A 12,199-nucleotide genomic window follows, 5' to 3' on the forward strand; every position below is an offset into this window, starting at 1 on the left:
AGACATAAGAGGATAAATTGAAGGAAGCTTGATCTTGATTTCCTTTCATAGTAAAAGATGACAAATCACTCACCAAGTCTTTCTTATGCAGACAGGAGAACTTCTTGATGATGAGAATCATCTTTGATGCGCAAACCAAGAATCCATGATTCGTATGTACCAAACTCCGAGGACTACTGTGGCGGTACTAGACCTCTTCCCGGCTTGATGTATAGTTTATTATTCTCTAAAAGCATTGTACTGCTTAATCTTTTATTTACAATCCGAGTCCCGATCCTCTCAATAATCTTCGGTAAAAATAGCTTAAAAAAATGTGCCTTGTTTCATTTTTTTCGACGTGAAAAAGGATAGGATCTTAAGAGGGAGATAGAAAAGGAGGATCTCGTAGATTCCTACTTATTGGAAGAAAAAAACTTAAGACTTGTAGCTTCCAATGTGCAATGGAGTTTCAATACAATTGTCCGACTTTCCATCAAAGGATGAGTCGAAAGTTAAAGTAGCATATCTTGTTAGAATACCCTTTTATAGCTTAGCCACCTCGACCGAAAACTAAGAAAGGGAAGATCTACATCAATCAACCGCATATTACATTGCTGGACTGAGATTTCAGGTCTTCTAAGAAGACAAAAAAAGAATGTAAAAAAGAAGCTCGCTAAGCTTCTCTTCCCTCGCCTTCACAAAATGGCAATCTTGTAGTGGGTGTAGGTTCGAGTCCCCAAACCCCGCTTTGTTTTGTTTTGACATACAACCTTGGAAAAAGGCTTCAAAGTGTACTTGATCTCGGAGAGCCCTTCTTTTTCTTTTTTTGTCTACATGACCACCCTCGCTGGTTGTCATGATTGTGGGCAGTCCCTCGCCTCCGATTGACCCATGAAAAGCGGTCTTTTGGTCCAATAGCTCCTACATTGACCGCCGACGGGACTACTCGATTGACCGCCCGGAAAAGAAAGCCCTTCGGATGAGGGTGACGGTGCGAGCAGTCCCTCTTGTCTTGGAATCTGATCACGCTAAAGGTAGGCTTTGAACACTCCGATCGAAGACCGATCATTGGTTTTCCCTATGGAGCGATAGACGGAACCAAGGCGAATCTAATGTCTCTGTTAGGCATGAAGTCTATGTCATGTTGACTTTTGTGGGAAGGCATCCATTCAGCCTGATTCCCCAGTCAAGACAGCTGGCACTGATGGAAGACTAATCCCTCAATATGAAATCAATCAAGAAGTGAGGATAGAGTCTTTGATCTCTGGTTTTGAACCCTAAGACTACTAAAATGGAGTCTCTGCCCCCTTCTTTTGTCGGCTAGGAAGTTGGCTTTGCCTCGGCTTGTACAACTAGTTATGTAGATGACTCCACTACACCACGAAATAGGTCAGGCTTTCCCCGTGAGAGTCAGTGCATGAAAAGGGGTCAGTCCTTACCCTTCTGTGCTAACAGCAAGAAATCCAATAAAGATCTCCGTGTGCACTACGAAAGATAGAAAGAGCAGTGCAAGGAATTGTCCCACACAACAAGGGCTAAGCCTTGCACCGTCAAGGATCTTTCCATTCGTCAGTCAGCTCGGGTTAGCAATTCAAGGTCAAAGTCCGGATCTAGGATGAAGATCTCCTTCCTCGCGGCACCCGCCTATCATTCTTCTTAGCAGGTGGAATAGTTGAATGAAGAAGACTGGCCTTACACGTTTACTTCACCAGGATAGAAAGGGCTTAGAGAATAGTAGCTGAGATTTCTAACCCAGACCAAAAGAGAGAACAAACAGACTATAAGGAAGTTATGTGCAAAACAAGATTCAAGAACTGATTCAAGAAGGGAAGATTGTCGTGACAGATGAAGCACCCCCTATTGTGCCAAATCTCTAAGAGAAAGTAGGAGTTTCAAAAGATCCACTCCCTTCAGTCTCTGCTTTCAGTCCTTTCTTTCCACTTGCTTTAACCGCTTAGTAGATTAGATAGGCTAGCTGAGGCATACTTTGTTCTATCTTTGATATAGAAAAGAAAGTCAGTTCGAAGTTGACCAAGTAAGTGTTCCATTAGCCTTCTACTATCGCTTGCTTTCTTACCAAAGCTTAGTCAAGCTTCCCCTTCATCTTCCTCGTCCTATCTGATTATCTTGCTAGCCTTACAGTACTTCCAGAGTCCATTCCATTAGTCTCTTCTCTTGTTCGGAAAAGGATTTATTTCGACCTATTAGTATTAGTATTAGTATATAAGTCGGCTGGCTAGCCTTACAAATCTAAAACTAGAGCTATTAGCACTGTGGTGTATCTGGCCTCTATTGCCTACGCTAGCTTGGTGCTTGTTAGTCAGTAGCTCTAGTTGGCATCGTTGAATCCCGATAGTGGTATTGTATAACATGTAATAAATAAGAGCACGCCTGCTTTTATTGTTTTTCCAAGCCACTGCATGAAATGCGCATGGAGTCCTTCTTGCCGATAGCAAAAATAGTGGTATAGACAATCAAGCTTCAGCTGCAAGCAAGTAGTCCAGTAGCTAGAAAGCTAGCAGCAGCAAGGGCAATGAGCAAGCAAGCGGTAGCCAAGGATACAGCTTTGAAGCGATAAGTTGCGGGGTAGCCAGGCCCAGTGGGCAGAGCGGTCCAATCAGGCAAGTCAGGGATATGAAAGCAATAGCTGAAGCTCACCCCAATTGGGAAAAGGGAACCCTTTCCAAGACCTCATACCTCTAGAGCGTACTGAAAGAGTGTAGGAGCCAACTCTATTGGAAGAGGCACAGGGAGAAAGGAGTGGGGAATCTCTATGCGTGAGGTCTGCCTTTAAAAAGGATGAGTGGTGGAAACTCCTTCTCTATCCTACAGATTTGAAGCTCGCAACCTATGAATGGGTTGAAAAAAGGGACGGGACAAGAAAAAAATCCCCTTTCGGGGGAGAAGGTTGGATTGTTAGTGTGGACAATTTAGAAGATCTAATTGGAGGGCATGTATGGTTAGGTTCCATTTGTATACTTGGCGGAATTTGGCATATCTTAACCAAACCCTTTGTATGGGGTCAGCGTGCATTTGTATGGTCTAGAGAGGCTTACTTGTCTTATAGGTTAGGCACTTTATCTGTCTTTGGTTTCATTGCTTATTGTTTCATCTGGTTAAATAATACCACTGAGTTTGAAGGGCCCACCAGGCCAGAAGCTTCTCAAGCTCAAGCAATGACTTTTCTAGTTAGAGACCAACGTCTTGGGGCTAACGTGGGATCTGCTCAAGGACCTACTGGTTTAGGTAAATATCTCATGCCTTCCTAGTCTGGAGAGGTTCTTTTTTGCATCAAAAAATGCGCTTTTAAAAAATATAATCGTCAGAAAAAATGAAAAAAAGGTTGAAATTCGTGAAAATTGATGCAAAAAAGACAAAACGGGATTGATTTCCGGAAGAAAGGTTAGATACCTGCTTGTATTTTTTTTTGAAATGGGATGGTCTTCAAACTCCCGAGATGCAGTCTAGACTGCGGGCTCTCCCCTTTCTGACTGGACTGACTCGGGGAAGGCTCAATTTGACCTCCTCCGGAGCATGCTTCACAGCCACTCATTCGTCCTGACCAAAGAGTAGAATCTATCTCTCAGCGATTCCTTTCTCCGCTAATCACCCCTTCCCAACCAGCCCCCCCGATCGATCGTCGGTTGATCGGCGATAGGGGTTGAGATGGTTCGAAGTTGTCGGAACGAATCGTTTGTTTGCTTTATCGAACAAAGCTTGATTAGGGGGTCGTCGGTTAGCCCCCTATTTTCAACCATTACAGCTGGTGTTGACCAGCTTTTCGATACGGACGGACACGAAGAAAAACGCAGGCAGCGGAAATGCAAAAGAGAAGAACAAAGATTCCCGACCCTAATGACTCAACCACAAATCTGTTGAATGAAGGGGGATTGCTTACTCTCAGCCACTAGTTAGAAGGAAATCCCTTGACTGAGCATAAGCTCAGTCAAGTGAGGCGGGTGGAGATTCCATTCGAAGTAACATAACAGGATTCGTTAATGCACCATCTTCAAAAAAAAGCGGGATCCGGAGTTTTCGAGAAAAGGTCCCATCCGTCAATATCATGATTGGGTCGACCAGGCCAGATCATAAGTGAAATATCATGATCGGGTCGACCAGGTCAGGCCCGATCATGAGTGAATAGAAAATCTAAAACGTACATTGCTGTTCCAGCGGAAATACTTGGTTTAATTCTACCACTTCTACTAGGAGTAGCCTTTTTAGTGCTAGCTGAACGTAAAGTAATGGCTTTTGTGCAACGTCGAAAGGGTCCTGATGTAGTGGGATCGTTCGGATTGTTACAACCTCTAGCAGATGGTTCGAAATTGATTCTAAAAGAACCTATTTCACCAAGTAGTGCTAATTTATCCCTTTTTAGAATGGCTCCTGTGGCTACATTTATGTTAAGTCTGGTCGCTTGGGCCGTTGTACCATTTGATTATTGTATGGTATTGTCAGATCCGAACATAGGGCTACTTTATTTGTTTGCCATATCTTCGCTAGGTGTTTATGGAATTATTATAGCGGGTTGGTCTAGTAATTAGGGGGGCGGCCGTTCGGTCGCCTATGATAGACGGACCAATTGGTCAAAAAAGGTTTGTGCCGCAGGTGTTGAACGATCTACTCTACACAGGTGTGGGCTTACAGGGCTAGGGCTCATAAACCCTTTCTTTCATCAAGAGGGCCCTGGTCGGTTACTTTTCTGGGCCGGGATCGAGAAGTGGAAGTCATAAAAAAGAGATCTTTCTCTTCGCACCTCAGATCAAGAGGAAAGGTAGCTTGTCAAGCTGGCCTATATCTTCAATATTATAGTTGTCTTTTAACCGGCTGTTCTTCTTTGTCAACGCTACTAAGGACCCCTAGGTTCGCCTGCTTGATGAATAAAAGAACATAAGAAAGGGTAATAAAAAAAGGAAAAGGCGACTGATTGATCGCCCGCAAGTGTACGGGATCGTCAAGTAATACCCTGTGAGTGACACAGGGGTCGTAGTATTCCATGGGGCCAAGGAAGTATTATTACTCACCCTTCATCTATTATCTAGTCTACAATTCTTGGTATGATGAACAAATGAAATAAAATAAAATAAACTAACTAAACTATGACCTGGTAACTAGCACACAGATGTAAATAAACAAGGAAGTATCAAGCATGAGAAGGTAGTGTTTGGACAAGGAATCCACCTAGGGTTGTCATTAAGTCCCGAACTAGGATGAGTTAAAGATGCATTGATGATAATTGAGACCAAGAGACCTCGTGAGTAGATTAGCCCCAATCTCTCGGTGACTAACCCCTGATCCCATACGAATGTCAATCGGAATCTCTTTCGGATTAACACACTGACAAGTTCCCCTTGCTATTATCCCGCAAGTGGACGGGTTTGTCGAAGTAATAATCCCGGGTGAGCGGGTCGAATCCACGGGGAGTAGGGAGTAAAGACACTTAATTCGATTCTTAGCTATGTTAAGTATCAACAATGATAAGTGTGGTAATGATTCAATTCTCAGAAATTAAAATCAACAAGTAAGAGAGCAAAAGTAAGGAGAAGGTAAGGCAATCGATAAAGATGGTGTACTCGGATGATGCTTCACCTAGGATAATCGCTTCAAGTGCAAGAACTCTATTATGCTTCCTAATCAATGCAATGGTGAGTCGTGGAAATCCTTACATACATAGTCCCAAATCTAAGGTCAACTATGTCTAACTCTATACATGTCCCGGAGGAGAAATCGAACAATCTCTACACCTCGCACTCGCATAGAGTTGCAATAAGCTCTAGGGATTCCAAGTGATAAATCTCTTCCCTAGATTTAGACCTAACCCTTTGGTCCAGGCGGAAGGTCCCTAGCCACAATTAAGCCCTAGATACTAAGATCACCTCAACGCTTCACTCCATTGCACGAGCAACTAGGCCCCAGCGAAGTTTCATCCCTTAGACTATTCACTCTATTATGGCCGCAAAGAACTCAAGGAACGGAGGTAGAATCTATCACGTCAGAGGGGAAAGGGGACGCTCCTGTACCTCTCGACTCACCCTCTCAACCCTCTCCAACCTAGCTTTGTCTAACGCTCATAGTGTGTCACTCACTCACAAGGTTACCAACAAGAACTCTCAAACCTAGTGTCACTCTAGGGGAAATGTTCATACAATCAAGTATTCAAGGTTGGAACTCACAATAAGCATCAATTTATTGAAAGCATAATAAAGAAGTTCAATGAAACGAATACATCCTAGGGTTCACAATCACCCAAGTACCCACTAGGGGTTTAGCTCTCCATGGAGCTAAGTACAATCAAAGAAATCGAATGTAAAAGCAATGAATCCATAAAGAAACCCACTCGATGGTCGTGTCGATGGTCTTGTGGAAAGTCCTCTACTCGTCGTCCAAGGAGTCCTTCGTCCGGTATAGGATACGCCTCGATCGAAGCTCCCCTACCAACCTTCTTCCTTATGGAATCATGATTTGCAACAGTAACCTGCTACAGTACTATGCCAGAACTACTCCCGAATCTGCTTTCCATCAAGGTAACATAAACGGGCACACGTTTATGCTGTGGATCGCTTTGCTTCTTCAATGACGGATAAGATAATGGAGATCTTGTTCTATGTGCATAGGTCGGAATGCTTGAGTGTGACTTCCCTTGTGCCCCTCCAAATGGTTGTGTAAACTCAAATACGGGGAGGTTGGCACACACTCTAGCATCTCGCACCCGACTTATATCTTCGCATTTGAACTTTAACAAGATTTCGTCCAAAATCGGTGCATTGTGATCCACATTGGCTTCTTTCCTTCATAATTAGTTTCACAACCCTACATGCACGAAAGTAACTTAAAAACACACATATTAGTGTAAAAACCCGAGAAAAGTAATGCTCAACATAAGGAAATAATACTTCGCATTCATATGGCACAAGCACTTGTCACACACCTATGATCACATTATGTTATTAGAGTTCTCTAATAGGAGTAAACTTACTATCCTTCGGCTTAAACCTAGCAATGGAGGGCTACCAACACCAGATCTCTCGGCGTGTAGGCACAAGCATCCCCTTTCAGTCTCTCCTAGATCTAGTACAGGTGAGTAGGTCACATCTACGCATACAACTCATAGTAGAATTAGGGATCTCTCCATACATGTAATTCTAGACATGAAAGCATGAAAGATTGAATCTCAAACAACCATCAAAAATCAATGAAGAACAATATTCCAAGTTCATACACAAGATTAGCCCTAGGGTTCATCCAAATCCAAACACAACAATAAGTTAATCCCTCATGACAAGGGACACTTAAATAACATACAAGGAAAAGAAAGACAATAAAGAAGCAAGAAAACCCCCTTTATGGTCTAGATCCCCTTGAATGGATGAAGCCTTGAATGGTGATGCAATGGTGGCTTAGATCTTCACTCCAACTTCTTCTCCTATGCTCCTCTCCCTCTTGGTGATGATGTGTGCTCGTTTCTCACAAGGATCGTAGCCGGAAGATGGCCGGAAGGCCTCAAGAGTATGTGGTGGCGGCGGCCCAAGAGGCCAAGAAGAAGTCTAGCCAAAAGTCTTCCAAGATCCCTAATATACCCTCCAAATGGCCTCCATCCCGAGTGCCATACCACTCGCTATGGAGCTCAACATTGACACTATTTGGGGTAGGCAAACTCCATCAAGTAATATCTTCTATTATACCTACATCGACCATCCCGGGTTCCATCACGGGGCACCATTGAGGCCAGTATGCCATGATTAGATTCCCCGACTCGAAAACTCCCCGGGTGCTACGTTGGAAACTACAGGTGTTTTTCCCTACGATTGTCGGGCCACGCCACAAGCACTACAGATGACTCGACTCTGACCTTTGCTACAGGGAATACCCTACAGCTACGATATGGTTTTTCTTCTCTTTTTCGCCCGAATCATATCTTCGTGTCTTGCATGGCATTCCCATGCCCTGAAAAGCAAATAACACACGATTAAGCACAAAATGGGCATCAATTCTAATGAAAATACATGCTAGAGATAACAAATACATATACTAAAATACGTACATTTAGACACTTATCAGCAACGAAAGCGCACTACAAGATCTGATCGAGTCAGTGGTCGAGTTAGCCTAGCCTCGCCTACAAAAAAGAAAGAAATAGTAGGCGAGCGAGTTAGCGAAGATGCTTAGGCTTATAGATAAGAGAGCGTCGATGCGTAGCCTTTATTCTACTATGCTACCCAAAGTCACTTAGCTCAACCTTAATTTCCTTTAGTAAAAGGGGGGGACACTACATAGAAGAATCACAGTTCGCTTAATTTACTAAGGTATAACCTTTCGGTCCCTTGGGAAAAGTCGCTTTGCACCACTGATAGATTACTAAAGATTCAATATAAAAGGTGCTACTTTGCTTCACAAGCCTTTCTCCTTGTCAGTCAACTAAGTAGGTCGAACAACCCCCTGCGAATATGTAAATCTAAGGAGCATGCCGCAAAATAATGGATGGTCCCCTGTGCATTTCAATCTTTCTAGAATGGATTGAATGAAAGTACCTTACCCCTCCCTCATGGTGAACCTCTCCTTGTGATCGGGATGAGGAAGATGCCTCCCAGCCGGGGGGCGGACCGAATCGGAGTTTCCTTAGGTAGCCACGGACCTACAGTTATCCTTAAACTTCCGTGCTTGGTGGAGAAGAAGCGAACAAAGGTATACTCGCCTGTTATCTTATTCTCTGCCTCAGACTGGGATAGCTTGCCAGCTGGGCCCTCTAGAAGAAAGTTGGAGCAAAATTCATTGTATCAGAACATATTACCCATTTTTGGGGTCAAGGGGCGGAATAACCTCTCGATCTACTTACTGCAGCCCAAGACAGGCGTCGTCATCTAGGCCTTCCCTATTGCTTTGATCTCTTCTACGGCTAGGACGTTGTCTGGGAAAAGAGCCATTGTTAGTGGTTGTTTCCATTTGGTTGTGACTATGCATTTATCTCGGACCACGAAGGCCCCGGTCGTGCTTCTGGTTTCCATTCCCATCATCATATTATATTGAAGGAAACTCGTAGGGTTCTGCCATAAGAACTTGGAGTCCGTATCATGGTGAAGGTAAGGTAACGTTGTAATTTTTGCTCAATAAACTGACCGAATGAGTTCGAGTTATTGGCTCATCCGACCCGACAACATTCATGAGTCGTTCGTTCAATTATCCCTCGGAGATATGGTCGAGAAGTGCCATGCATTGTCGCCCCCTGTCCTTTCTTTCTCTTAGTCCCACCCGGTCCCCTCTGGAGTAATAAAGAAATGGAAAAAAAGGGGACTTCTACTGCGGGCTATGCCACACATGACTTATGAGGGAAGTAGCATCCGTCCCATCACAAGCACCTACAATGTCATGATCACATTGGTTAACCCTTTTATGGTAGTTCAATGGATGGTCGGCCCCCCAACAAGAAAAGGTAGAAATATGGAAACTTCTCTGCCATTTGGATCGGAGAATTTATGGAGGAAATCGGGTTTTAAATTTCCAGAAACCGCATGATTATATAGCCAAAGGGAATAGGATGCGCCTAAAATCATCCCAAGCGCTGCTAATGTGGCTACTTAGATATTTCTTTGGAAAGCTCCTACTAAGATTGGAAAATCCCCGATAAAGTTGCTAGTACCAGGTGAACTCATATTGGCCAAAGTGGAAGAGAAGGAAATAGTAGGGAGATTTGGCATGGTGCGATAACTTTAGCTAATAACAAATAGCACTAAACAAGCATGTCTGATCGGTCGTCCCTTCTGTAGATAGCTAATCTATGGTCTGAGACTCGTCGATGTTTATTGATACACGAGTTAAACGCCTGCGGAAATTCCATCGCCAACGGGGACATAGACGCCCAACAATCATACCAGTAAGAACAAACTCTCCCATTGCCTACTTTGATCCAAGTGTTCCTGAAAAAGACCTCCTTCGCAGCCTCTCCAAAACTGTGAACACCTTTTCGGATCAGCCCTTGAGGTATCCCAGAAAGGCCATCTAGAGTAGTATTTAGTAGTGAGGACACTCATACAAGGCAGCTGGGGCTTGGAGCAAAGTCTTTCCCACCATTTGCTTAGCAGACTAATGTTGAACACCTCCATGTTAATAACCCCTAGACCTTTAAATTGTTTCGGCCTACACACCCTACCCCAATTCATAGGATTCAACCCGCTTACATCTCCAGATAAATCTGCTCCTTACTCTGTCCAAGTCTTGAACCAACCACTTTGGAAGTTTGAAGAAAGCCATGAAATGAATAGCTAGGGATGAGAGCACTGAATTAGTGAGTACCAGTCTTCCTCGAAGAGAGAGACATGAACCTTTCCAACAAGCCAGCCTCTGATCAAACTTCTCTTTAACATACATCCACTCCCTTCTTGTAAGCCTGTTTGGGCTAATTGGGATTCCCAAGTATTTAAATGGGAACACACCAACCTTGCAGTTCAGCCAAATAGAAAGTTCAGCTTCAGCTTCCCGTCGCCCACCGAGATAGAATACTGAGCTTTTACTGAAATTGATTGACAATCCAGACACTGCTTCGAACCCCAAGAGGATGCATTTGAAAGCAAGCACCTGGTCCTTCACACAATTGCCGAAAATTAGTGTGTCATCCGCAAACTGAGAAATGAGGATCTCGGTACTCTGATTATGTTTGATGCGGAACCGCCCTGCCTGCCTGGCTCTATGCAGAAATCGAGTCAATGAGTCAGCTACCAGAATGAAGAAGAATGTCGCCAAAGGATCTCCCTGCATCAATCTTTTGCCTCTTGAGAATCTACGAGTTGGGATCCCATTCACTAGTACTCTCGAACTACCAGAGGCCACCACCATCCTGATCCATTGAATCCACCTATGACCGAACCCCCTCGCCTGTAGGATTTGAAAGAGAGTCTCCCACCTGATGTTATCATATGCCTTCAGAAAAATCTAGCTTGAGGATGAACGACTCCCTACTCTCTGATTTGCAGGTATGCACAATCTCCTGTGCAATGGCTACGCAGTCCATCTCCCCTGGATAAATGCGCTCTGAGCAGGGGTGAATGAGCTCTCCCATCAGCGGCTTCATCCTGTTTGCTAGAACTTTTTGAGAATGCCTTGAAGATAACATTGAGTAATGTTATCGCCCTGAACTCCGAGATCTCCTCTGCTCCTTAGGAATAAGTGTGATGAATGCATGATTCACCTCGCTAAGGTCTCCAGTCCCGTTATAGATGCTTTGAAAGAAGGCCACCACATCGGGCTCAATCACGTTCCAGAACCTATGGAAAAAAAACAGCAGAGAAACGCGCCTTCAATGCCTCCAGCTCGAAGAAAGCTTGCTTGATCTCGCTTGCAGTGAAGGGAGCTTCTAGTACGGCTGGATTAGGGACCGAATAAGACCCCTGAGAAATAGCTGACCAATCTGCAGTGATGACTGTCACCAGCGAAGGCTCTAGCAAAGTGTGCTCTCACAAATTTTTGTATGTGGTTACCTCAAGTGATGCGACGTGCTCCATCTCTTAGCTCCAAAATCGAATTAATCCTCCTTCTCCCATTTGCTAATTTATGGAAAGACTTTGTGTTTCGATCACCCTCCTTGACCCACTTGTCCTTTGCTCTCTGAGCCCAAAGGACTTCTTCTTACTTCAAAACCCCTTGCATTGAAGTTTAGAGCTAGCCTCTTCCACGAGAGATCTCTCACTGTTTGACAAAGGACGTGACTCACTAAGGATGTTGAAATGATTAATCTCTGCCGATAATTCTTTCTTCCTATCCAAAATGTCTGACAAGATCCCCTTGCTTATATCCCGCAAGTGCAATGGTTTGTCGAAGTAATAATCCCGGGTGAGTGGGTATCGAATCCGTAGGGAGTACGGAGTAAAGACACTTAATTCGATTCTTAGCTATGTGGAATATCAACAATGATAAGTGTGACAATGATTCAATTCTCAACAATTAAAAGCAACAAGTAAGAGAGAAAAAGTAAGGATGAGGTAAGGCAATCGATAAAGATGGGGTACTCGGATGATGCTTCACCTAGGATAATCGCTTCAAGTGCAAGGACTCTCTATTATGCTTCCTAATCAATGCAATGGTGAGTCGTGGAAATCCTTACATACATAGTCCCAAATCTATGGTCAACTATGCCTAACTCTATTCATATCCCAGAGGAGAGATTAAATAATCTCTCAACCTCGCACTCGAATAAAGTTGCAATGAGCTCTAGGGATTCCAAATGATAAAT

At 43.8% G+C, this 12,199-nt stretch overlaps 2 protein-coding genes across 2 annotated transcripts; one reads left to right on the forward strand and one right to left on the reverse strand.

Annotated features, from left to right (window-relative positions):
• Window positions 1-3,372: 3,372 nt before the first annotated feature.
• LOC120268776 (NADH-ubiquinone oxidoreductase chain 1-like) lies at window positions 3,373-4,662 on the forward strand. Its single transcript, XM_039276050.1, has one exon. The coding sequence runs from the start codon at window positions 4,224-4,226 to the stop codon at window positions 4,521-4,523; it is 300 nt and encodes a 99-aa protein (XP_039131984.1). The 5' UTR covers window positions 3,373-4,223; the 3' UTR covers window positions 4,524-4,662.
• Window positions 4,663-10,119: 5,457 nt separating this feature from the next.
• On the reverse strand, window positions 10,120-10,806 carry LOC120268468. The gene has a single exon (XM_039275866.1). It carries the CDS (start codon window positions 10,804-10,806, stop codon window positions 10,120-10,122), a length of 687 nt encoding a protein of 228 aa, XP_039131800.1.
• Window positions 10,807-12,199: the final 1,393 nt, after the last annotated feature.

The sequence above is a fragment of the Dioscorea cayenensis genome, chromosome 9 (genome assembly GCF_009730915.1).
Source record: "Dioscorea cayenensis subsp. rotundata cultivar TDr96_F1 chromosome 9, TDr96_F1_v2_PseudoChromosome.rev07_lg8_w22 25.fasta, whole genome shotgun sequence".
Taxonomy (NCBI): domain Eukaryota; kingdom Viridiplantae; phylum Streptophyta; class Magnoliopsida; order Dioscoreales; family Dioscoreaceae; genus Dioscorea; species Dioscorea cayenensis.